Here is a 25,613-nt window from a genome sequence, read left to right as displayed (position 1 = left end):
AGTTTAATGTTCAACTACTGGGGCTCTTGAAGGATTTTCTTAAATAATTAAAAAAAATAATTTTTTTTATGTAATTCCGACTTTTTTTTTTAATATATTTAGAATTGAATATATTTTATTGTCACTTTGATTTATTCAGTTATGATGAAATTTACGTGCTAAAATTGTGGTCAAACACAATACGCTGTTAAATCTGTCTAGGTCTACGAATTATAGCTTGAATTAAAGATAATTGCGTTAACTTTGAGATAAAATCAATACATTTAAACTATATTTGAATAAAAAAAATTATTAATAATCAGATTAAAAAATAAAAATCATTACAAAAAGCTGAAAAAAATTGGTGATTAAGATTAATTAATTATTTCTTAGTTCTAGAATTTTAATTCTTAAGAGCATGCGCTTAATGGTTATAATTAATAATATTAATTTAAAGATAAATAATTATTGTAATTAGGTTGATAATTTATCAAATATGGATTTATAAAAACTTAGAAAATTGTAATGCTATTTGTTTTATTTGTCACTGATAAGTAGTTAACATAAATACTAATAATAAAAATAAAAAACAAATTGAAACAATCTAGTATTGTCTATTGTCGTTAGATGTCGCGATGGCAGCCTTGACGTGCTTGCACACGTTTCGTAGTTACGGTTTGAACAAATTATCGTTTCCGCTTAGTTTACTCGCTAAACAACTTTTAAGCAGCTGTAATACACAATTAGTAAAGCACAAAACACCTAAATTAACAATGTCTTTCACGACTGTGGAACGCGGTGCTCCCAATTCAACCGAGTTTAAAATTTACTTCAGTAAGTATTATCATTTATTCACGGTCATAACCTTTTATTGCATTAACCAATAGCATTACGTTATAATACAACATTTTTTTATAAGCCATGAGGTCAAGAGATAATGATTGATTCAATACTACCGGTTTTGCTATACCCGTAATTTCCGCAATAAGAGAATCTTTCAATAAGATAATAAACGCAATATTTGACACAATATTCTCATATCTTATAAACTTGAAATATATTGTCATAGTATCACTATTTCCCTCATATCAATTTCTTTGCACTGTTTAATTTTTTTCATTTCTCATTTCTATACAATTACAATTTACTATTATTCGAATAATTATTTTCCTCCTTAATTTAAATCTAATATTAAAATGTCAAAGTTGGATTGAAAAAAGGGTCATTAATTGTCTAAGATTGAATAAAATATAAAAAAATAGTGAACTGTCATTAATTAAAAATGTGAGATAGCAAAAAAAATAATTCAGTAACATACTTATTATTTTTTTATTACAGAAAATGAAGAAACAGCAATCTCACCTATGCACGACATTCCTCTTTATGCAAATGAAGCCAATAAAGTATTACATATGGTGGTTGAAGTGCCAAGATGGACCAATGCTAAAATGGAAATAAATTTAAAAGAACCTTTGAATCCTATTAAACAGGATATTAAAAATGGAAAGCTTCGTTTCGTCGCTAATTGCTTTCCTCATCACGGGTATATTTGGAATTATGGAGCTTTGCCTCAGGTAAAATAGAGAAAATTTCTATTTAATTTATTGTTGAAAATAATTAGTCACATTTAAGATAATAATCATAACAATTCAATTGTAATAATTATTACAGACTTGGGAGAATCCAGAAGTACTAGACGAAGCTACTGGGTTCAAAGGAGATAATGATCCAATTGATGTACTTGAAATTGGATACCGGGTAATGAATAAGTTTAATTTATAACTTGGCTTTTGTATGTAATTAAATGTTTGCTAAATAATGAAATTATGTTTTTCTGTTTCTCCTAAGGTGGCTAAAAGAGGTGACGTATTGAAAGTAAAAGTTTTGGGAACTGTAGCTCTTATCGATGAAGGTAAGACTTAATTAATTTTTGCTTGTTATAAAAATCAAATTACAAAAAAAGATTTTTAATTTCTGAGATGCTAACATTCTACAAGATTTATTATTTATGAAATAAAATATTAGAAAACATTTTCTTGCAGGTGAAACTGATTGGAAAATTATAGTAATCGACGTTAATGATCCACTTGCTGAACAAATGAATGGTAAAGATTTTTTAAAAATAAATTATTCATAAGAAAAAAAGACAAAAATAAGCTCATGATGTTTTTATCATACAAATGAAGAATTCATACATTTGAATAACTAAACAAGTTTATTTTCAGATATTGCCGACGTTGATAAATTCTATCCAGGCTTGTTAAAAGCAACAATCGAATGGTTTAAGATTTATAAAATTCCTGACGGTAAACCAGAAAACCAATTTGCTTTTAATGGTGAGGCGAAGCCCCGTGATTTCGCATTGCACATTATTGAAGAGGTACACGAGCATTGGAAAAATCTAATCAGTCGTGATAGTGAAACTCCGGGAATATCATGGCAAGTTTTTTTTTGTTTTTTTTTTTTTAATATTATCTTTGTTTTTTCCTGTGAAAACACTTTTTAACTTCATATTTAAATTATAGTGCAAACCTAACTGTAGAAGGTAGCCCATTTAAAATTGATGCGAGTGCTGCTGAGGAAATTTTAAAAAATGCACCTGAACCATGCGAATCACAAAGTTTAGAGCCCGTTGGTAAGAATCATTAAAATTCAACAAATTTAGTCGCTTAATCAATTTAAATATTCAATTTAAGATTTCAATCAATTATAAAACTAAATTAATGTTTATTTTACAGTTGATAAGTGGCATTACGTGCATCTCAAGTGAGAATATTTGTGTTTTCAACATGAAGAACGGAGCAAGATAACATCTGAGATAGTTTATTTGCTGAATAATAATTCTCATTTTCCCATATATTTATTATGCGCTTAAATATCTTCTGCTATGTAAAAAAATTCATCTCCTGATTCATTATTATCTTTTTCTATTTGTATTTATTGCACTACAGGAGAAAAATTAGACTAGATAAGTATTTCACTATTGAACTATTTTTCCGTTAAAATATCAAGGGGTTGTGACATGCATTTGTTAAAAAAATAAAAGAAAAACTTTTGCAAATTTAAATAAATTAAAGTATCAAAATATTCTATTATTTAAAATAATTCCAAGCCAGTTGGAATTAAAGTTTATATTAATCTTAGCTATAAAAATAAATATATATATTAGCTTATATAAATAAGAGTAAAATTGATAGAATAAAATCCAAACATTAGTTGTGTCGAATATCGACTGGATCGCGGACGACGCCGCGCTCGCGCGAAACTAACCGAGGAAATGGCGTAGGGTGAAATGAGGATCGTCCCTACGTAGACTAACCAACATCCACACTCTTTCGTTGACGGTCTTTATCTACAGCACATTCGATCGAGTCTAGTCATCTCGTTTCATCTTATTCTCCTATCCTTGACGTCTCGCTTCTACCTGCTCTGGAATTCGACCAATAGCGTCAAGTATGTGTTTGTGCGTCGGCGATGTAACCGTACCCTTCTCTTCTCGTAGCGTACAGTGTACAGTCATTATTTTCTCAACTCCTGGAGAGTAACATAGCACAATCGGGGTCGCTGGCTTTTACAATATACGTGTTATAGTACGTCTACGTCGTGCGTGTACTATCGTCGCGTGTGTATCAATAACAACTCTAATTCTTCCGGTTTTATCAGTACTGTCATATATTACCGCATTCTAAATAGTATGTCAAGACAATATCACTAACAAGACGAATAAATAATCTGTTTAAATTCAGATTTATTATTTTATCCTTTCTGCTACGATTGGTTTCCTAAATATAATCTATACATGTTTATTACGATAAATTCATTAATTGATATATGATATTGTTGGTACCATAAGTGACACATTATTCTAAAATATATTTTTTACCCTGTAAAAAATAAAATTACAGAGAATTAAAAAAAAAAAACTTGAAAGTTTGTTGGAGTGAAAAACATTATGAGGCGGTTACTGCGTGGTGTGTTCCTCGTGACGGCATTTTTTATTGTAATTGTCAGGACCGAAGGCAAACGAAAATTCGACGGCGACTTTGAATTTGCTGAAGAGGTAATTATTATTTTTATAGCTTTATTATTTATAAGGTCAAATTTATAATTATTGAATATCAATAATTTATCAATTGCAGTTTTTTATTATTTTTAATTGAAATCTAAATTACAAATGTAAGTATTATTAGAGAAGTTTAATAATTAACGTCACTTCAGAAATTTCGTAGGTAATTTGTAAATTTACTGATAATTATCATCTCCAGTTATGTTTTTCTTGGTTTTTGAACGCATAAATTTTCCGAATGAAGTAATAAAAGTAACTTCAAAAACTTATTTCTTTTATTGGAATATGTTCGAGTTTCCTTGTTAATTTATTACAAATACTTCTCATAAGTTTGTTGAAAACAATCTTACTAAATCTCTAGAGTGGAAGTTATATACAATAAAAGTATTTGATAAATAAATAAATAACGTTTGAATTTTAAAAAATAATTCTTGAGTTTAAATACGCAAGATCATAAATTATAATTGGATTTGACAAAAAAAAAAGGTATATAATGCGTTAATTATACCGTTGTATAAAACTTTTTTCTATTCAATTACATTCTGCAGTCTTGTGGATGTGAGGTCCCATATAAAATAAACAAAAAATAAAAAACGCAGTAACATGCGTGGACATTCTTGCACATAAAAGAATATTTAAAAAACCTGTTTTCGGCAGTCAAATACGTAGTTTATGTTTTATTAAACAGCTTTTAAACTACCCATCAAACTTTTAAATTATACTTTAATCCTTTTATATATTCTAAAATAATTACTATATTAAAATTTGTAATAAATCGGAAAATATTCCGTGCAAAGTATGAAATATTTTATTTATAATCCGATTTCACTCTGCAGATTAAATTTTTTTTTTTTTTTTTTTTTTTTTTTTTTAATAATTCAATTTCAAATTTTTATATCATTTTAATATTCAGTATTAAATGCTACATTGTTCATATAGGCATAAAAAAGTAAAAGTCGTAACAACTACGAATGAGTTTTATTTTAAAACAAATTCTTTGTTCTCTGTCTATTGTTTTGTATTTTTTATTTAATTTATTTTTAACACTTTCAAGTCCATAAAAAGTATTATTATTGTTTTATTATCTTCAATCGAGAACATTTCAATAGCTGAGTAAATGAAATTAAATATAAATAATCTTCAACACGCCTATTCATGTCATGCATTATATTATGCATATTTACAGTTATAATAACATTGAAGGGCACCCATCAGTTATGTGCACATTATAATAAATTGAATCATCGAGTTTTCTGTTATTAAATATTACAAAAAATCGTCTGGATGAAGATTTGTGTGCTTTTAATCTTATTTACTCACGCACACCTCTTTGAGCACTGACATTGTCGGGTTTCATAGACTGACCTGATTTTAGTGTCTAAAAATTTTAGTCCTAGTTTATATTTAATGCTGTCTAGCTCACTTGACCACTACTATATTTACTGGTTAGTTGCTTTTTTATTGATATTCTTTCAAATGTTCCAATTTCAAGTATATAAAACATAATAACATCTATCAATAACTCAAGTTCAAATTTAAAAATTTTAAACTTTATGATGCTGAATAAAAAATTTTAAAAGCTAGTCATAGTGAGTTTATTTTAAATTATTCCGTGTTTGACCTAAGAGTTTGAATTGTTAAAGATGATGCTCCTTGAACTCGGAATTAATTTTATTCCGTACTAAATACTATAGAGTACAAAAGCGGTTTAATGGAAAGTTGTCTTATCGGAGAATTAAACGACTTCAATTTTTTTTGCTGGAATCAGGAAAGCTGTCTACAAATTAGATCGTTTGAATTCTTAGTCTGATCAGATCGATAGTTAATCAGCTTTTGAAAAATCAACTGTAGTACATTCGCTGAGTCGGGTAAGGTATTGTCAAAATAAGTCGAGTCACGAGAGCAAATAATCTTAATTTGTACCATTTGAATTGCCCGGAAATTACATGTTCTGAAAACCTAAATAATACTTTTGAAAAGAAATACAGAATTTATATAGTATAATATTTTTTTCTAATATGATTTATAAGTCTTTGAAATACAACCGAGGATCAGGAGAACTCAAAAATTCGTTTTATTTAAAAACAAGTATTGAAATGGTTGTATTGTTATATTTACCATAAAACTTTGAAGCTTTGGATTAAAATTTTTTTCAAAATTTAGGGAACTTGCCCAACAATTTAATATATTTTTTTGGGGCATGATTATAATATTTAAATAAAGTAATAAAAATTGTTTGATTTTTTTAGAATATTTTTATTACCTTTAAAAATGTATTTAAATACTAAAAACTTACTTTTCCCATTTTTATTTTTCTTAACTCCATGAAACAAATATCAAAACCTTCTCGTTTGTTAGATTAACATTAGTATCAGTCTCATTTGTCGAGTCTGCGTTCACTTAATTTTTGCCAACTGTATTTAGAGTTATAATTTTACAGTAGGAATAACATTTGAATGATTGGAACTATTAAACAACTTGAAAAAATGTTAAAACTTTCAGAACATATGGGATATTAATGGAACCGTCTGAAAAGTTTTAGTTTAATTAAAATCAGTTAGAACAAAAGAAAGTAAATTACCGCACGACAATTCGATATATTAGTTACCTATAATGAAATTAATTAACGAAACACACTATAATATACTTATTCAAACACTTTAATAGCAACACTGTTAATTGGAATAACTTCGTTTGATTATCCATTCAAAAGCGTTTGTTATTGATTGTTTAGATCTAAATGAATCTAGTTTAACTAATGAGAATTTTTTGAGCATATAATCACCTGAATAATCGATGACCTAACAAGATTGTGTGCAATCTGGTGAATCATAACATAAAGAGTAGAATAATTATAATCACAAATTGAACAGGGGTGAAATTTCATTACTGACGGTATCTGAAACGATCAATATGCGTATTTCCATACCAAATTCTTTGTGCTTGTATCTTCTGTGTTCTGCTTTTGTACACATTGACTAATAACTATCACCTAATTGAAAAAATTTGTTTATATGTATACTTTTTTTTCGTTTAATCATTTGTTTTCTTAATATTTTCTGTAAATCACTTCAGCTCTGACAATAAGAATGCAAAAAGTTGAGCCATTTCTTTTTTATTTAAATATGCTATCTCCACATTTATAAATATTTTTGTACAGTTTGCAATACTGGATTATAACTTAAATCATCGAGCTTATTAAATTAAGTTGGGAATATTTTTTTCCTATTAATATTAAAAAAATTTTTATTTCATTTTGGTGCTTTGTAAAACTTTTTTTCTCCTTTACCTCAAGTTAATTTATAATATAATTTTTTCAATTATTAAAATTCAATTTAAATACTGTATTTTAAAAAATTATCTCAAGAAAATTTAAGCAAACATAAAATGGTAATATTGATACTAAAAATTTTTAAATAATTTTCTGGCTTTAACTGAGTGGATTATTTTCTGTTACAATTTTAAATATTTTCAGAGTGAAAATAATTGTAAAGAACAAGTAAAATTATAATCTTTATTCAAAAATTTATACAATGTATTATGTTGGTTAATGATATCGAATTCTATTAAAGAAACAAAGTAAAAACTTTAACAGAACGTGTTATTTCTACTATATTCGAAGAAGAAAATTAGATCATGAAAAAATTAGAAGGATTAGACCATCAAGTGCAACATAAACATGTTTATGTACTTTTTTTTTATCACCGATACAATTTTATAGCCGACAGTCTACGATTCTGAAATTCTAAAAATTTATCACCGCCGGGAGTGATAGCAGCAAAGAAAATAAGTAAGAAAGTTATGACTACGACTATGACAGTAGTTTTTCTTATACATCTATATATATATATATAGTATAGGCTTGGAAAGTATTTTCCGGAATCCGTCTATAGATGAACAAACAGTGAAAACAAACAAAAAAATCAATAATGGTGACAGTAAAACAGTGAAATTGTAGATGTGATAAATCACAACATCTATATTTGTTATTATCTTTATTTTTTTTAACATTTTTTCTATTCAACTATCTTTACTCAACTTTTGTGCCCTAAAGGATATATATGAGATTAAGGACATTGACGCGTCAGTATTTGAAAGATAAACTGTTATGTCACATAAGTTGGCAGTGAGATGGGTGAAATATTGGCTAGACTATCGGGCGCCAGCTAAGATGCGTCTCGCGTATTTGCTGGTATGCGATTCGTGGAGTTTTATACACAAGAACACAGAAAAGCCAACCAAATTAAAATGATATCGAAAAATTCACTTATACGTTGAGTATTTTGAATGAAACTAAATAAGTGTGAGAGACATGACTTGTAACTTTTCATTTTTACTTTTTTTCTGATTGAAAAAATTTTTTATTGTCAAAAAAAAATACATGCATAATCGCAATCGGTTCGATAGATAGCTTTTTCATGTAAACGATGTACATATATTTTTTACTTTATTCAACGTCAGGAAAATAAATTCTTAAGTATACATTGAACATGAATAATTAGTTTATTTACTTGAAAATGGTTAAAGAAGTTATTATAAACCAAGTTTTGTATCATAGACCAGCATTTGATGTAAGAAAGTCTTAAAATAGTTAGAATTTTACTATCGGCTTTGTAAAGATTATTCAATACATTTCTGCTAAGCGTGCTGTTGTATGTTCGTTTGAATCGGTATATACAATAGACTTCAACTACTGGAGTATTCGGTGGAAAATTCAAATAATGATTTAGAGGGTTTGAATAACACAAACTCATTACCAATTAAATTAATTATCTAGGTGCTGTAACTGGGAATAAATTATCCTAATTGAAGTACTTGAAATATTATAATTCATTGAGTCACACCCTTTATTAAATTGATCGAAATATAATAATAAACAAACAGTTGGTAAATTCGGAAGCATCACTATTATTGAATATATTTTTCGTTTCAATCAGCCATATTCGTATTTCCGTGTTAAGAATCCACAACAAGACAATGGAGTTTCTGCGTTCGGAACAAAAACTATTTTTACTGCAGGCGACACGTTGGTGTCACGGTCCAGCAGCAGTATCCTACAAAAGTTTTCGGAATGTCCTAGATATATATATATATAATACTATTCTGCACTTTCCTAAGAATTTTTTTGATACTTTTTTTTTGAGATGATACTTGGTACAGACTAACAATAGATATTTCTTATATCACGTAACTCCGACGATATATTTTTGATATAAACTATTGTAAAATAAAATCTTTAAAGTTTCCGGCACTTTTGATAGAATCGTAAAAAAACCAAGGTGTTTTCCCTGTGGCTTGGTTCTTCATTACCGGGTAAACCAATGTTATTGTTTTATTATTGTAATCCTAACTGAGAATTTTATTCAGTTTCGATTTTTTAGTCGTTTCAGTATTTTACTTGCATATACGTAAATGATCGATGTACAATGCCAATTTTTTGAATTTCACGCACACGTTTTATCAATCTCATGGGATTTCACCGAGCGTTTAGTTGGAACGGCATTGACGTTTGAGGGAGTAACGTCAATCTGGTTGTAAATAGTAGGTACGGTAAACGTTGTTTTTGCGTGAGCATGTTAAACTCGTTTCATTGCAAATTTTGTGCACCCTCTTATTTGTTGTGGGCTGAATTAACAAAATCTATGTAATCATATCATGCGTTCGTTGTAAAAGCTTCAGTATATATAGGTGAAAACACACAAATGTTAATTTTGATAGCTGATTCTTGACAACTAGAACTTATTGGAAAATATCGCTACTATATTCCGTAAATAGAAAAAAAATTTGATAAATAAAAATTAATAATAAAAAAAAAGTAATCATTTTAAAGCGTTTCTTCTTTCACGCTTTAGGTCTCTAGAAACTTCATTGGTGTTCTTGAAAATTTTGACATTTCTGGAACGTAATACAAAGTTAAGGAATGTTCTGGCACTAAGACAAGGAACATTTCAGAATAATTTAGGGAGTTCTGAATAGTAATGATCGAAGATAAATTTTAACTTCAAAATGAATGAATGTGTGTTTGTTGCAAATTCAAAGTATTAAAATTTAATCCATTTTTTATCGGAACTTTTAATAATGTTAGAGATTTTTTTGTACAAGTTGGAAACTTCCGACTTAAAAGTATTAAATCAATTTAAAGAAAATCTCCGGGGACATTATTATTTCTCTTTCTTCTTTTCTTTAAAGTTATATGGCAGTAGTCACTAGTAACTTCTTAACCTTTATCCGTATATCTTAGATATAACACTATGGAAACTCATTCGTAGACTATTACACCATCCTCAAATGGCTGTGTCCTGTATAACAACTGCTAAAAAAGAAAAGTTAACAAGTTTAAAAGTAAGGCAAGGACCCTCAAGAATCAATATTTTCCGTATTTCTATCTGATGGAATAACTTTCTCGGTAGATTCGGTTAGTGCTAATATGAAATTATTTGTATAATCAGCAGTACTATGCTAAAAATGCAGCGCTAAACTATTTTAAGTTTTTTGGTCGAAATACATGTTTTTTAATTATGTTTGCAGTTTATTAAACAATAAATTTACATTAAAAAGATGTGGTAAAAAAAACTACTGCTTTACGTATTTTATGATTTATTGACTTGTATACGCAGAATTAAATTTAAATGTTTGTTTATTATGATGTTACTTTGTGTACCTGTATACATTATGTATATGATAAAAGCCGTAATTTTCAACGCATTAACCTAATTTTTATGATATAAATCTATCTATATTTTTCCTGGATGTAAATTGGAGTATAATGTGTTTTTTTACTATCCTTCCTATAGAAATATATTCAGTATTTTTTTTTCTTCATTTTTACAGTCTAATTTTATCAAATTTTCTTTTGCTTTTGGTATTATTGAAAAATTATTTTAAATTCAACTTGAAAATTAATTTCCATTTTCTTTTGAACAAAAATTGTATTTTTTTTTAAGAAAAACCCGTTTTTCAGTATTTGGCTGATGTAATATCTCAAAGTGAAATAATTGTTAAAATTTTACACTTTTTTTTCTATAAAACTAAAACTAAATTATTAAAAATGAAGGAGGTTGGCAATAGCCTAATCGGCTCGGTACCTGCATTTCGAAAGAGTGGGACCAGGGTTCGATTCCGGCGCGCACCAATATTTTTCAATGATTATAAACTAAGAATATGTGCGGAGCGGCATGATAGCCGAGCGGACTAAGTCATTATCCCGTTAGTTCATTCGTGCATCATGTCGTGAGGCGAGGGTTCAAGCCCCGACGGTTGTTCGAATAGTTCCAACACCAACCGTCGGAGATCGCTCCGGTAGCCGACTGTACTGGCATGGGTTTTCTCTGTGGTTTCCCCATCGCCACTATTCCAACAACCGATAGAAAGGGGTGAGGAATAGGGTAAATACAGTACAGAAAGCACAAGTCGGTCCACAGCCGCATTAAGAATAGAATTATGTGCGAAATGATATGTTGATTATAAAAAGCGGAGAACATGTTGATAATAAAAAGTGGAGAATATGTTGATTATAAAAAGAGCGGAGAACATGTTGATAATAAAAGAGTTGAAAGATTGTGTTGATAATATAGAGCGAAGCATATATGTTGATAATAAAGAGTTGAAAAAGACTATATGCGGAGAAGCTGAGACAATTAGCCTTGTAAAAACCAGAAAACGGTATACAAGTAAAACTTATAATAATAATAATAACTAAGAATATGTGCGTTTCATTGCCAGCCTCTCTACCGGTCGGGTTTTCTGTGGTTTTCCCATATAGTTATGGAGGTAAAATGTCATTATAGAAGTACCTCCATACTATTTAAGACCGTAATGCAAATGCAGGTATACTGATTATAACGCGTAAGTCGGCCACAGTCGCAGCACATGTGTGTCGGGCATGAAAGAAAAAATCCCGACATGCAGGGGGGTGGAGACGCAAAAGTGGTTGAGAGTTATAATGACGGGGTTGAGAGACTATATTGCGGAGAAAAAAGTGGAGAGACAATAATTCCCCACCCTCCCTTGTGAAACACTCTACAGTGATACAAGTAAAACCATCCTCAATTATAACCTCAATTTATTAAAAATGATTAAAAGGTATCTTTTAACTTCAACAAACCTTTGTATTGACACTCAGAAAGTCCATGATTTAAATGAGCTTTATTTTCTCATTCAAAAATTGCGTTACAAATAACAAAACCTGACAATAATATCCGTAGGTTTTTTATGTCTATTACACAGAAAGAAAATTGAAGGAGTTTTTACTATTTTACTATTGTAATTTTTACTAAATAAAATAGTAACGTTGGACTATACTTCTCATTTAGTAATTTTTACGATTTATTATTGTAAATTTTATCCAACAAATAAGACTAGCAAGAATCTTAAAAAGTCGAATACTATAGAGCAAATTATACAATATGTGTTTGTGAACTTTACAATTCAACTATTGTAAAAATTCAAAGTTGGTTTTTTTAAAAGAAATATTAGGGAGGGAGAGATAGAAGGTTGGACTAATTGGTACCTATACAGTAATCGAAAAAAGAAACCAACATTTTCGTGCTATCTGGGAATCGAACCCAGAACTATGTGTTGGCAGCCAGAGACTCTCCCTCTACGCTATCCGAGGTAAACTAAGACCATTTACATAAACTCGGAGTTTAGCACTGTGCACGGCCATCACTCACACTAATTGAGAAACATTCCAATTCAACTATTGTAAAATTTGCTATAGTTCTATTGGAAAGATACAGAGGCAGCACTGGAAATTTTCATCTCTTACTTTTTACAATAGTAATATCGTATTTTTTCATGAATAAATAGTATTTTTTCTTCTAAAATATTTGACAATCAATAGTAATAAAAGTATAGTCCAGCTTTACAATAGTTGTATCGTAAATTTTCCCAGAAATTTTTTCCCGTGTACTTATTCTCTATTTAATGTAGGCTTCAAAGTATACTGATATTCTATTTGAATGAAATATTCTTGCACTTTTATGTCTACTTGAAAAAAATAAATATACGTACACACTGAATCTAACAAAACCTCTCAAAAGAATCGTTGATTGGAATCAGAAAAGAAAAGAATATATTTGTGTTTCAACTACACTATATACAGTTGTTTTGTGAAATAAACTCTTCCTAGATAAATCTATTGAATAGATGATAGCAAATTTAATGAGAAGTAGAGAACGTGGAAGACATTGAAGGAAACAGTTAACAATTGGGTTTTTATCCAGTAGCGTTCATGCCAAAAAAAGTAGTTCCATAAAAATGTTCTTTCGTTACTGGTAGTTCTATTGATTTTTATTCGTCCCCGAGATATATGTGTCTGTAAAACCTATAAAAACTTTTGACTAAAATTTTCACACACGTCTCTTTAAATATTGCATTTAACTATGCTGTTATTTAAGTTTTAACAAGGGATTTTCACATTCAGAAAATTATAAAAGGTGCATTATAAATAAGATAGCATATTGAAGATTCGTAAAATTAAAAAAAATTTTTAATGATATCGCAATATGCTGTTTACTCATGGGACGATTAAATTTTTTTTTTTAAATATGATGGAATTTTTAAAATCAGTTTTACATTTTTAAACAGTAAAATTTATCAACTTTAACTAAAGAGAAAATTTGTTGATGAATATTAATCTAAATTTGCATACTAATTTTTTTATTGTTTTGAACAATTTTTTTTTTTTCAGTTCAGACTGTATTTACATATCAAATCTGATACAGATAGCCTTTGGCTTTAAATATAACATTTCTACAATTAATGATGAGTTTCAAACAGAAAAAAATGAATGTATGCATAATAAATTATTCAACAGTAGCAACCTTCTAGCCTGTCATCGTTAAATATTTTATTTTAATTAAATAGTCAGATGAAAAGTTGATCATTCAATTGATATTGCATAGAACTTTTTATTGATTTTTCTATTTTGATATTACTATTTAACACTTTTGTTTTAATAGTATAAATATTTAGTTTGACTTTAATTAATTACAATATAAATTTCCGAGATAAAAAAAGGAAAAAAAGCTTAAAAATAAAAGGAAATAAAAAAATAAAAGAGTTAAAAATAAAACAACTGTACACAAACAAAAAACGTGTATAGAGCAACGAGGAAAAAACAATAGAAAGTAGAGGGAGTTAAATTGCATCAATTAATAGTACAAAATTTTTTTATGGTCGCACTAACGATTTTAAAAAAATTTGTAAATGTATTTTGATTTTTTTAATTATTATGTATTATAGTTTTTCGTATAAATTGCTATAATAAATGGTAATGACATAAGTTGTGCGAGTGAGTGCAGAAGGTAAACCATGCGCATAAATAAATTGGGAAAATAAATTTAAATAAAATAAATAACTTAAAAAATGTGTTTGGATGTATAAAAGTGGAAAAATGCATGATCATCATTCCTCTTATTGTAACCAGGCGTGTGTTAACTGAACCATAAAGTGAGATAGAACAAAAAGCCTAGAATGAGTATGACTGTAGACGTTATATAATAGAAAAAAACAAGAGGTAAAAACTACTGTCAGGATTGAAACAAATAGGAACATATCTCTCATCTCGTTATTCAGTGAATATGAACGAGACGATTTTTTTTTTTTTTCATTTTTTCTATTTGCATATTATTTGGTATACAACACTGTGCAAGTGCATTATTTCATAAAAATAAGGTTATAGTTATAATATTTTAAATAAATTGTTTTATTCATGATGTTTGGTAGAAATTTCTCAAAAATATTTGTTACATTTCAAGTTTTCACTTGTCGAGTTTTAAGTTTGAACTTTTCTTCTGATGGTAAACTAAAAAAAAAAGACACTTTATAGTAGCTTGAAGTCACTAACGAATTTTTTTTTAGTCGTTTTGATTTTTGATTTAAAAATATATGTTTTATTCACACGTTAAATCTTATTGAATGAAAGAAATAGGTTGTGGATATATTTTATTAGAATATTAAAATATTCAATCGTGAAGATAGTAGATGAGAATGAAGATGAAAAGAAAAACTGAACGGTTATATACAGAGACTATAAACCTCAAGGATAATCCATGTACTTTATTTCGTTCTCTTTTTCACCATAACTCATACTACCTCATGAAAAGCAAGAAGAAAAAGGGGTGACCTGAGCGAAGCCTTTTTAAACATACGAGGTGAATGACTTTTGCATATAGCAATGTTAAATCAGAAGAGTCTCAACGAAAGCTTCTTTAGGTTTCTAGTTAGGTAATATAATTTATGCATAGCCTTTCAATTTTACTCTTTTATTTGGGTTGTACTTCACTATGTATAATATAACATATATCCACAAATATATATTTTTTTCAGGAAATTATGTAAAGTACTTACCATTATATAGTCCATTTGATACATGTCTATTTAAAGTTATCTCACCTTTTGGTTTATTTTCGTAGTGAATCAATGGTACTATATATTGTACCAAAGTTCAAATTTTAAATCGAATTCGTGCTAGTATTTCGTGTCATTTCCGTGCCCACTAGCTTCATCAACTTGAATACTCGATTATTCGAATACCGCATGAATGTCTGTAATCTGGTTCCAGTCGTTTGCGTACTTTAAGTTATTCGAGTATTTCAATTTCATCCAGTTCTCGTGCGAAATTATTAATGTCATATTTATAGTAGATTTGTGATCCATTAAATAAACTATAATGGACAACAGTATATAAAGTAAAATTTTTTTGATGTCTTATTCTTATTATATTAGTTGTCGTATTGTTTGTTAATTATAAATACATTAAACATATATTTTAGTTTATAATTTTAAATTATGACGAAATTTTTTAACATTGCATTGCATAATTTGACACTAGAAGAATTCGTATAATTTTTTAATACGATTAGATGAACATTGTAACCCAGATTGTAATTTGATCCAAAAGCTGTCAGAATGACGTTTGTTTTAAACATAAACCCCTGAATAAGCAACTAAGTTAATATGAAAATGATAAAAATTTCGTTGCAGTTGATATGAGAACTTTAATGTTCCCCAGCGAGAAATGTGATGAAACATAATTTCGAACTTTGAGTATGGCTTTTGGTTTGGGCAGTCAATTTCATCTCTGTCTAGAATCGTATTGTAGTTTCTCTCATCACTCAATTTAATGTTTAACAAAACCTGGCATTTCTCAATATAAAATATATTAAACATATGGGACCTGTTTTAAAATTTTTTATATTTAAATGCAGCATGCAAAAAAAACAAACTATCATAGTTCGTTACAGAAACACGAATGCTTCAAATGCAAAATAGTTGAATTGCTTGTCTTTTTATAAAAACACTAGCGGTTCTCGCCCGCTTCGCTGGGCCAATTGAAAAGGAAATAAATTAAATTTTAAGTTTCATTTTTATTTATTTTTTTTCATATTTTCTATATCTCAAATTTCTTTTCTATATCTCATGTGTTTAGAAAATGCAATGCTTTTACTCTGTTACATTTTCGCGATCCCGTAATAAGAACGATTCATCGGTTATGTGATCAGCAAAAATAAAATGTATGTAAAATTCTTAGTCCGTTAACTGAATAGCTATATGTAATGTTAAATTTGGGAAACGTTACAATGACTTTTTTGCCGCTGCCAAAGAGACGATTGTTGTAAGAAAATATCACAATTAAGTAAGAAAAATATTTAAATCCGTTGACCTTGGAGGCCATCCCGGTATTTGTCTGTTTCTTTTGAGATCCTATCAAATTTTATATTTGTAGGAACTGTATTTGAAGAATATGAATTTTTTGACAATTATCACTCCCGCACTCCTATGTGGGGGAGGAACTTCGCAAGATCCTATTCGAGATGATTTCTACATTATAAATAAAAGATTCCATCAAAACTTCGAGTGTATAAAAACTATCGATTGGAAATGAGAAATTTTCATTGTTAACGCCCCCACGATCCCTTTTGGGGTTAGAATTCGAGAAAATCCATTTTCAGCTGAATTTGACATCGTACACGAAGATTCCTACCAAATTTAGAATCTGCAGCAGTTACAGTTTGGAAATTAAAATTTTAGATTTTAATACCCACCCCTGCAATCCTTATCCGAAGTAGAATTTTTTGGAATCCGTTTTGAGATGATCTCATGACAAATAAAAGATTCCTACCTAATTTCGAGTTTGTAGAAGTTACAGTTTGAAAATGGAAATTTGAAATTCTAACACCCAGCCCCGCAATCCCTATCGGAAGTAGAATTTATTGAAATCCGTTTTAAGATAATCTCTACATGACAAATAAAAGATTCCTACCAAATTTACAGCTTTTAGAAGCTATATTTTGGGAATTAAGATTTTTTTTCGTCAACACCCATCCTCGCAACCCTCATTGGGGGTGATTCATCGTAAAATCCGCTCATAGATTATTTCTACACCACATGTAGAAGATTTTTACCAAATTTGGAGTCTATAAGAGCTATATTTTACAAACGGGAAATTTTCATTATCAACGCCCCCGCAATCCTTTAACTGAACTAAACATCATACACGAAGATTCTCACCGAATTTGGAGTCTGTAGAAGTGACAGTTTGAAAATGAAAATTTTAGATTTTAACACCCACCTCCGCAATTCCTATCGGAAGTAGACTTTATTCAAATCCATTTTGAGGTGATCTCTATATAAGAGATAAAAAATTTCTACCAAATTTAGAGTTTTTAGAAGTTATATTTTGGAAATTAAGATTTTTTATTGTTAACACTCACCCCCACTATCATTATTGGAGTTGATTCGTTGTAAAATCCATTATTAGATCATTTTTATATCACATATAGAAGACCTCTACTAAATTTGGAGTTTATAGGGGCTATAGCTTAGAAATTAAAAATTTTAATTGTTAACACCCACCCCCGCAAACTCCTGTGAGGTATCTTAAAATTCGTTCGTATATTATTTCTACATCTCTTAGCGAAAATTCCTTCAAAATTTGGAGTCTGTAGGAGCTATAGCTTGAAAATTAAAAATTTTCATTGTTAGTATCCACCCCCGCAACCCTCTCTGGGGTGAGATATCGTAATATTTGCTTATAGATTATTTTTCTACATCTCTTACAGAAGATTCCTTCCAAATTTGGAGTCGATAGGAGCTATAGTTTAAAAACGGGAATTTTTCATTGTTAATGCCCTCGCACCCCCCTTGTGGGTGGAATTTCGTAAAATCCGTTCTTAGCTGACCTCTACCCAGCGAAAGGAATATTCCTACCAAATTTCGAGTCTCTAGGTCTTATAGCTCCAGAGATATCGTGATGAGTGACTATATCTGTAGAAAGTCTCCTATATAAATATAAGAAGAAGATGATTTCATTTTGGTATTTCAACTTTATAGTTAATCTATATTTCAATCTATAACTCTAGTAAATACATTCGTTTCCTTAATTTTAACTCATTGCATACAGCAGATACTTATCAAATTTGGAGCTTATAGGAGCTACAACACAGAAATTTGAAATTTTCATTGTTAAGACCCACCCCCGCCACCCCCTGTGGGGTAGGATATCGTAAAATTCCTTCATTAATTATTTTTACATCACTTACAAAAAGTTCATACAAAATTAAGAGTCTGTAGGAGCTATAGCTTGGAAATTTTTAATTTTCATTGTTAACGCCCACCCCTGCAATCCATATTGGGAGTAGATTGTCATAAAATCCGCTCGTAGATCATTTCTACATCACATATAGGAGATTCCTACTAAAATTGGAGTCGATAGGATCTATAGTTTAAAAATGGGAATTTTTCATTGTTAACGCCCCCGCAACCCCCCTTGTAGGTGGAATTTCGTAAAATCAGTTCTTAGCTGACCTCTACTCGGCGAAAGGAATATTCCTACAAAATTTCAAGTCTCTACGCCTTATGGTTCCAGAGATATCGTGATGAGTCAATATTTAGGTGGAATTCTCTTATATATATATATATATATATATATATATATATATAGATTAAAATAAAATATATAATCAACGTGAATATATTAATTATACTAACTTTTATAAGTTGGAGGCCCTCTTATTCATTCAACTAACGAATACTAAACGTATCATAACCAATAAATACTAAACAAAACACAATCGATTAAATGACAGACAGATTCTTTTTTGTTTTTAAACAAAAGATAGCGTAAATAAATGACATCTTTACATAACCTATGAAAGATGAATAATTTTTAAACAAAAAATAGTAGCGTAAATAAATGCCATATTTACATAACCTAGAAATGAATTAACAAAACGGTTGCTATAGACAATAATTCATGTCACAACCTTGTGGATGCGTGGGTGGATGTGTGGAGTGCGTGTGTGGATGCGTGGGAGGGTGTGTGGAAACGCGTGTATAAGCATTGAAGTGACATTAGACATTTTGCCGGTCTTTATGCGCTCGAATATAAAGAAGAAGTGATGTTCATTTGTTTTAGTAGCAGAAACAAATGACTATCCACATAAATTTGAAAAAAAAAATGGTAAAGGGTTGATGGAAATCAAAAAATGAATAGCCTAAAATCTTCTACAATTAATTTCGCATCGAATAGTCATGGTCTCATGCCGATCAGTCCAGTAGTTTTCAAGTTTATCGGTAACAAAAAAAAAAAAGTTGCTTATATGTATATAGATTTCATCAAAAACGTGTTCATTCAATCAAATTCATCGAAACGATACCCAAAAGTTTTTCTATTCACCCTTTGTGGAAATAAAAAAAAAAGTATTGATTATTTAGATTTTGAAGAATCGAGATTTTTACACTTTTCAGCAATTTCGGGTTTTAGGAAGTACTTTAAACTTTAACTATTTTGAACATATCCTATGAGGCTATGTGTGTGCGTTTTTAAATATTGGACGACTTTCAAACGAAAAAACTACTTTATGGTCAATTGGCTCACGAATCGTTGATGCAAGTTTTGAAAAAATAACTTTATTACTTTATTTTCAATATTTTTACTAATTACTGGTTCCAATTACTTTAGAAAATAATTCAGTTTTATATTTTTATTAAATTCTTCAATTGCTGTGAAAATTATCCAATTAGTCAGTTAGTTAACTGCTTGATCTAAAAATGTTTATTCGATTTCGGTATTTGAAAGTTTATTGCATACTTACACGGAAAAAAAAATTTCGTTCTGGTAACGTAACTGTAGAGTTATCACAACTATACACGGTTTACTATTTGTTGTAGAGTTACAGTAACATAATGTTATTTAGTTCTGATAACTCAATGTTGTTGAGCTCTCAGAGCTCTACGGGATTGTTCTCAGAGCCAAACGGTATAGTTGGGAGCGCTCTACGTTGCGCAGTAGTGGAGTGCGCTGACATATTTCATAACCTTCTAAAATGACAAACAGAATTATTTTGTTACTAATCCATATTATTAAAAATATATGAGGACAATTAAGTTCCCAATTCATTTATTTAAGGAAATAGATTTTTTTTTTGTCAAATTGAATTTCGTTAGAACAGTTTTGTATTTATGGTTTTTCAAGGTTCATTTGCAGTGACTGTTAATTTAATTTATTAGTTGAATATATTGTGATAAGTGATAAGTTATCAGAATACATTAAAAAGACCCCATTTAACACAAAATAAAATTTGTTTTCGTTTATTTATCTATTCTCGTGCATATACGGTAGTGATTTTATGTCCAATATTTATTGATATAATTAAGAAAATAAGATAATTTTGTGACAACCATATTTTTATTTTACAAATAATTTTTATTTGTAATATAAGTTCTATTATTATTTTATTTCTATTATAATACTATTCTTATTTGTCATATACAATTATTGTTGGCAATATAAATTCATTCTGTTGCATGTATTTATTAAATTTTCAATTCTAAATCGTAAAAAAAAATTATTAAGCAGACTTCCAAAAATTTGTTATAGTCTCAGAACGATCCTGTAGAGTTGTGAGAGGTAAATAACGTTTAGCTCTCAGAGCTCAACGATGTAGAGTTGCAGGAGCTAAACGGTATTGTTACTATAAGAATACGTTAACCTACTGGAACTTTTTACAACTAACTAACTACTATAGAGTTCCTATAGCAAAATTTTTTTCTCCGTGTACAAGTCCTTGAATATTTCGTCGCTATCTGTAATAATTATTGGGCTAAAATTATTAACTTTGATCAATTATTACATTTTTTACAACCGTTATTTTTTAGTTGTAAGTTTTTTAACTTTAATAATAAGAAAATACTATAAATTAGACAATACTATTGGCAGGGTGCGAAGTATATGGTGGGGAGGGCTAGAGCTGATTACCACTTTTACGTGTAAATCTATTAGCATAATTTAACGCTAATGGCGGCCACTGGAACTAAACTACTCCATTTGATTTAACATAGAAAAAGCATGAAAAATGAGGGCAGCACCATCGTGCACCTAGCCAATACTATAACTAACATAGCATGCTTGTAATTGCAAGTAAAAGTAAATGTAAAAAAAAAATACAAATAATAAATCGAAAAAATGATCTGAGGTAGCTTTTTTCTATAGATGAAACAAAAAAAAAGAAATGGTGAACGTTTTCACGTACAGATATTAAATTCCAAGTTTAGCTGACTCGAAGCAGGTGGTCTAACAATTGTTCTCGGTTTCGCAATCGCTTTTTTATTCGAATAAAACGACTGCTGTGTGTTGTTTCATGTTCACTTTCTCATATATTTCTAAGTCTTCTATACACATAAACACTACATTGTCATAAACTAAAGTAAGTCTTGTCGTTATACACTCGACTTTCATCATTTTTTTTGTAGAACAAATTACTTATTCGATTCACGCATGAAGGGTGCGCGGTTTGTGGCCAAAAAGGACTTCATAAAATTTTATGTTATAAAATCTGAGTTGAGAGTTTTTGATTGGTCACAGTCCCTACACATAAAATTATTCTATGAACCGAAATTAAAATGGTCTTGATATAAATTCCATTACTCATCAGATTTTTATTTTTTCACCTGACCATACAAGTTGTCAGCAAGTTCTTGTCCGTTCAAATTTATTTCACTGAAACTTATCTATAATGTTTTTTTTTCATTTTAGTAAGCTCAAAAATATTTTTGAAAAATCAAACGGTATGCTAATGCTTAGCTTAATGCCTTCATGAAATATCGCTTTTCACCATTTATTTATTAGTGTGAAAAATTTTATTCTCTCCCACTAGTGACAATGAGAACTATCCACGAATGTAGGCTGTGAATGCGAACTGCGGCGAGTGGTACCAACCCATATCCAAGTATACTACTTGTTTCCAATTCATTTTATTCTTAAACCTACGCAAATTTTATGATATTACTATTTTTAGATCAATGCCGATACAAACTGCTTTAAAGTTTAAAAAATTCAAAATTCTACTAAATTGATCATTTTTATTTGTAAAGAGTATTATTTTGAATGATACTACTTTTTTCGAACAAAAATATCAAGCCAAAATTTAATAAACATCTACAGTGCTGTTCCGCATCTATGTGAATGATTTATCTGCATTGTGAATGACATTTATGAAGTCACAGACGGTATTTTTCAGTAAGATTTATTTTGTTCCAAGTTTTTGTTTTCTCTCTGTATCATCTTATTTATTTAAGAATCCTTTGAGGAATAGCGACACTCTGTTCTCTTAATTTTCGCTTACCTATAGGCAATGACAGTATGTAGTGCCTTCTTTTGTTCTTGTATATGTTATTGTCTATTATAAATGCACTTGTTGTATATCGTATACACATATATACACGTATTCAACACGACAGGAATACAACTGCGCACTAGTTTCCATATGAGGCCGCGCCTGTTTACTCTCCTCTTAACACACAGTAGGTGGATGTAGATGTATACCTATCAAACAAATGCAGTCACTTCGATTCCTTTTGATGCATGTAGTAAAATAGAAATAATTAGTGACGCAAAACAATTTAAAATAAATAATTATCATCCAGTTTCACATTTCTTACCTCAATAATTGGAAACTCAATTTCTGGTAGAAAAGATTTTGTAAATTTTATTGTATCCGAATTTGAATTGTAAAAATTATTTTAAAATATTTCATATAATGTTTTGGAAATCATTTTTACATCTAAATTTTTTTACTGTATAATAACACTGGAATAACAATTTCTAAATTGTTTTCGCTATTACGAAAATTTATGGTTCAAAAAAATTGACAGATCAATTTGATTACTCGGTTCAGTACTAATTTATTGAAGGGAACGTCCATAAAGTACTCTTATGACTTATAAAGGAAGAAATAAAATATTCACGTGTAACATGGAATAAGAAATAATGATAATAACTCAAGTTACTATGTTATTAAAACTGGTCGTCTAAACTGCTGGGCTCGATAGGTCGCTAGAATTTACGTTGACCTCTGTAAAAATTTTAACAATCGATTCAAGTTGAGCGCAATGCACCTATTAATTTTATTTTTATTTTATTGCAAAGTTTAAAAAAACATATCCTAGTATATTATAAATTTGAGAAAATGGAAAATGGAAGAAATTTTAATTTTCATTAATTGGCTGTTACTTGTTCGCGTAGTGGATCATTGTGTATTCAAATATTTATTTATGTAAAACTTAAGAGCACATAAAGTGTATTATAAGTTAATCTCGCAAAGAGCCATACTTGTCATCCTATTTATATCTTAATACCCTTCGTACGTCAGTTTCAGTGATAGTATTTCTTATTCACAGACATTCATAACGTGTAAATATATATATATTTTGTGAGGTGCTTCTAAGTTGCAAGTTAGATCAGGTTATTATGAATTTAGATAGTGGAGAAACATGAAAACTTGTCTCAAAAGACCGACCTCACGTAGACCATTTTCACTTGGTCCCCGCTTCAATTATGTAACGCTACTTGCATTTGCTTTTGCGTTCATGCTATAAAGGATAGCTCTTGATTATAATAGAGAATTCCAACTATTATTTAGTTGCTTTAAATTCTAGAAATCTCATTTGAATAGATTATTTACTTGTTTATATTTTTAGTTATTCCGCCAGGATAAATATTTTTATTAAAACGTTCAACAAAGTATTAAATATCACGAGACATTTTTTATAAAATATTTTATTTTTTTTTACCATTATTGGAATAAACGACAAATGAGTCCCTGGGGCAATGTGAGCTCTTTACAGTTTTTCATCAAATATTAGTTTATGGAGCGAAATTTTTTTCTGAGATGTACCCGCCTATCTTATTTCTTCAATAACAACATAGGAGGAATATTGAAAAAAATTATTTAAAATAAATATCTAAAATTTCATAATAATATTATTTAGATATTAATATGAGTTTCATAATTTTGTTATGATTTCATTTTTCAAAAAAAAAAATCGTCAAATTTTGTGGGTTAGATCTTAGAACGTGGCTATTGATATGTATTTTGAGAATTTGTAAATCAAAGATTAAATTTACTCAGAAGTTGACTTTAATATTTTAATTTTTTATATAATTTTATTTTGAAGTAATTGCACTTAGATAAATTTATTTTTTTATGAAACATTTTCTACTGTACATCATTTGAACATTCGTACAAAATATTTAAAGTAGTGGAATATTGATGTTGAAATTTTTAGAGTTTCAAAGTTATTCGAAAAAGATATAAACAAATTTTAAGTTTTCATAAAGTATTTCACAAATGAATCGTATGAGAAACAAGAAAAATTTTTTAAGCTAAAAAAAAAATTTTCAATCAATTTGTTGTAAATTGTAAAATAAAATTTATACACGTACAGAAAAAATTAATTGCAAATTCAAACACAGTGTTATTCAAATTTTTTTAATAAGCAAATTCTTCAATTGTTTCTATTAATTATAAAAGAATTACTATCAACAATTGATGCTATACATCAGATAAAGCTTAATTAATTATTTTCAATTTTTAATTAAAATTGATTTAAGAAATTTAATGTGTACGCTGTTTGTCACGGAAGTATAATTAGATTCATATTTACAAAAGGTCCATTGAACAGAACAAATGATACCTACATCATATGAATTCTGAACTACGTTAACATTTTCATATTTGTGGGTTTTCAGATACAACGTTGTTTTTTTTACTTTTATTTATTTAAAATTAAAACAGTAGGAAATCCGGGAAGATTCAGAAAATAAAGGATTTTATCCTAGTTTCGAAACTTTCAAACTGCTAATTATTTTTGTTCTTAATAAACTTAAACTTTAGTAAATATTTAATTAATTACATCCTTTATTTTTATTTTTGGAGTTAATAAACATCTTCAGATTTCTCGTCAATATATACTACCCTTTCAAAATTTTCTGACTATACTTGCGCGCTTTAATTATAATCTTTTCGCTTACTTTTTAATGCTTCACTTAATTTCGATCAAAAGTAGTCGAATACGCAAGATTAAGTTAATATATTTTTTTTTTATTTTTACAAATTAAAAATATATAATGGTGGGTCAAGCACATCATAGAAATTGGTTTAGGCCCTAATGACCTACATGACAATTTATTTTCATAAATACGACATATTTGTGACATTATTATTCGCGCTAACATTCGTTTCTACAAGTGAAAAAAAACATTAACTTGATTCAAGAGAAAAAT

The 25,613-nt window shown here is 28.8% G+C and overlaps 2 protein-coding genes across 3 annotated transcripts in view; both read left to right on the top strand.

The window, feature by feature from the left end:
• The first annotated feature begins 599 nt into the window (after positions 1-599).
• On the top strand, positions 600-3,055 carry LOC123258972 (inorganic pyrophosphatase). Its single transcript, XM_044719232.1, has 8 exons — positions 600-813; positions 1,318-1,553; positions 1,651-1,737; positions 1,828-1,891; positions 2,022-2,084; positions 2,205-2,418; positions 2,505-2,614; positions 2,718-3,055. Exons 1-8 carry the CDS (start codon positions 615-617, stop codon positions 2,747-2,749), a joined length of 1,005 nt encoding a protein of 334 aa, XP_044575167.1. The 5' UTR covers positions 600-614; the 3' UTR covers positions 2,750-3,055.
• A 142-nt stretch (positions 3,056-3,197) lies between these two features.
• The window catches only part of LOC123258960 (proteoglycan Cow), a 51,474-nt gene continuing 29,058 nt past the window's right edge, over positions 3,198-25,613 (top strand). The window contains exon 1 of one of the 2 annotated variants that reach the window (XM_044719224.1): positions 3,198-4,039. In XM_044719224.1, coding sequence (XP_044575159.1) covers positions 3,932-4,039 — 108 coding nt within the window. In that variant the 5' untranslated portion in view covers positions 3,198-3,931. The remainder of the gene's footprint in view (positions 4,040-25,613) is intronic. The other variant, XM_044719219.1, reaches the window with a different exon arrangement.

The sequence above is a fragment of the Cotesia glomerata genome, linkage group LG1 (genome assembly GCF_020080835.1).
Source record: "Cotesia glomerata isolate CgM1 linkage group LG1, MPM_Cglom_v2.3, whole genome shotgun sequence".
NCBI classification, from domain to species: Eukaryota; Metazoa; Arthropoda; class Insecta; order Hymenoptera; family Braconidae; genus Cotesia; species Cotesia glomerata.
The sequence above is the reverse complement of the archived record's forward strand: the minus strand, read 5'-3'. Positions and strand labels throughout refer to the sequence as shown.

Bases quoted from the DNA above. Each gene is read 5' to 3' on its own strand.
- LOC123258972 (XM_044719232.1), top strand. From the start codon at position 615: ATGGCAGCCTTGACGTGCTTGCACACGTTTCGTAGTTACGGTTTGAAC. The intron at 1,554-1,650 runs GTAAAATAGAGA...TAATTATTACAG, and splicing joins ATTATGGAGCTTTGCCTCAG to ACTTGGGAGAATCCAGAAGT. The intron at 2,615-2,717 runs GTAAGAATCATT...TTTATTTTACAG, and splicing joins ACAAAGTTTAGAGCCCGTTG to TTGATAAGTGGCATTACGTG.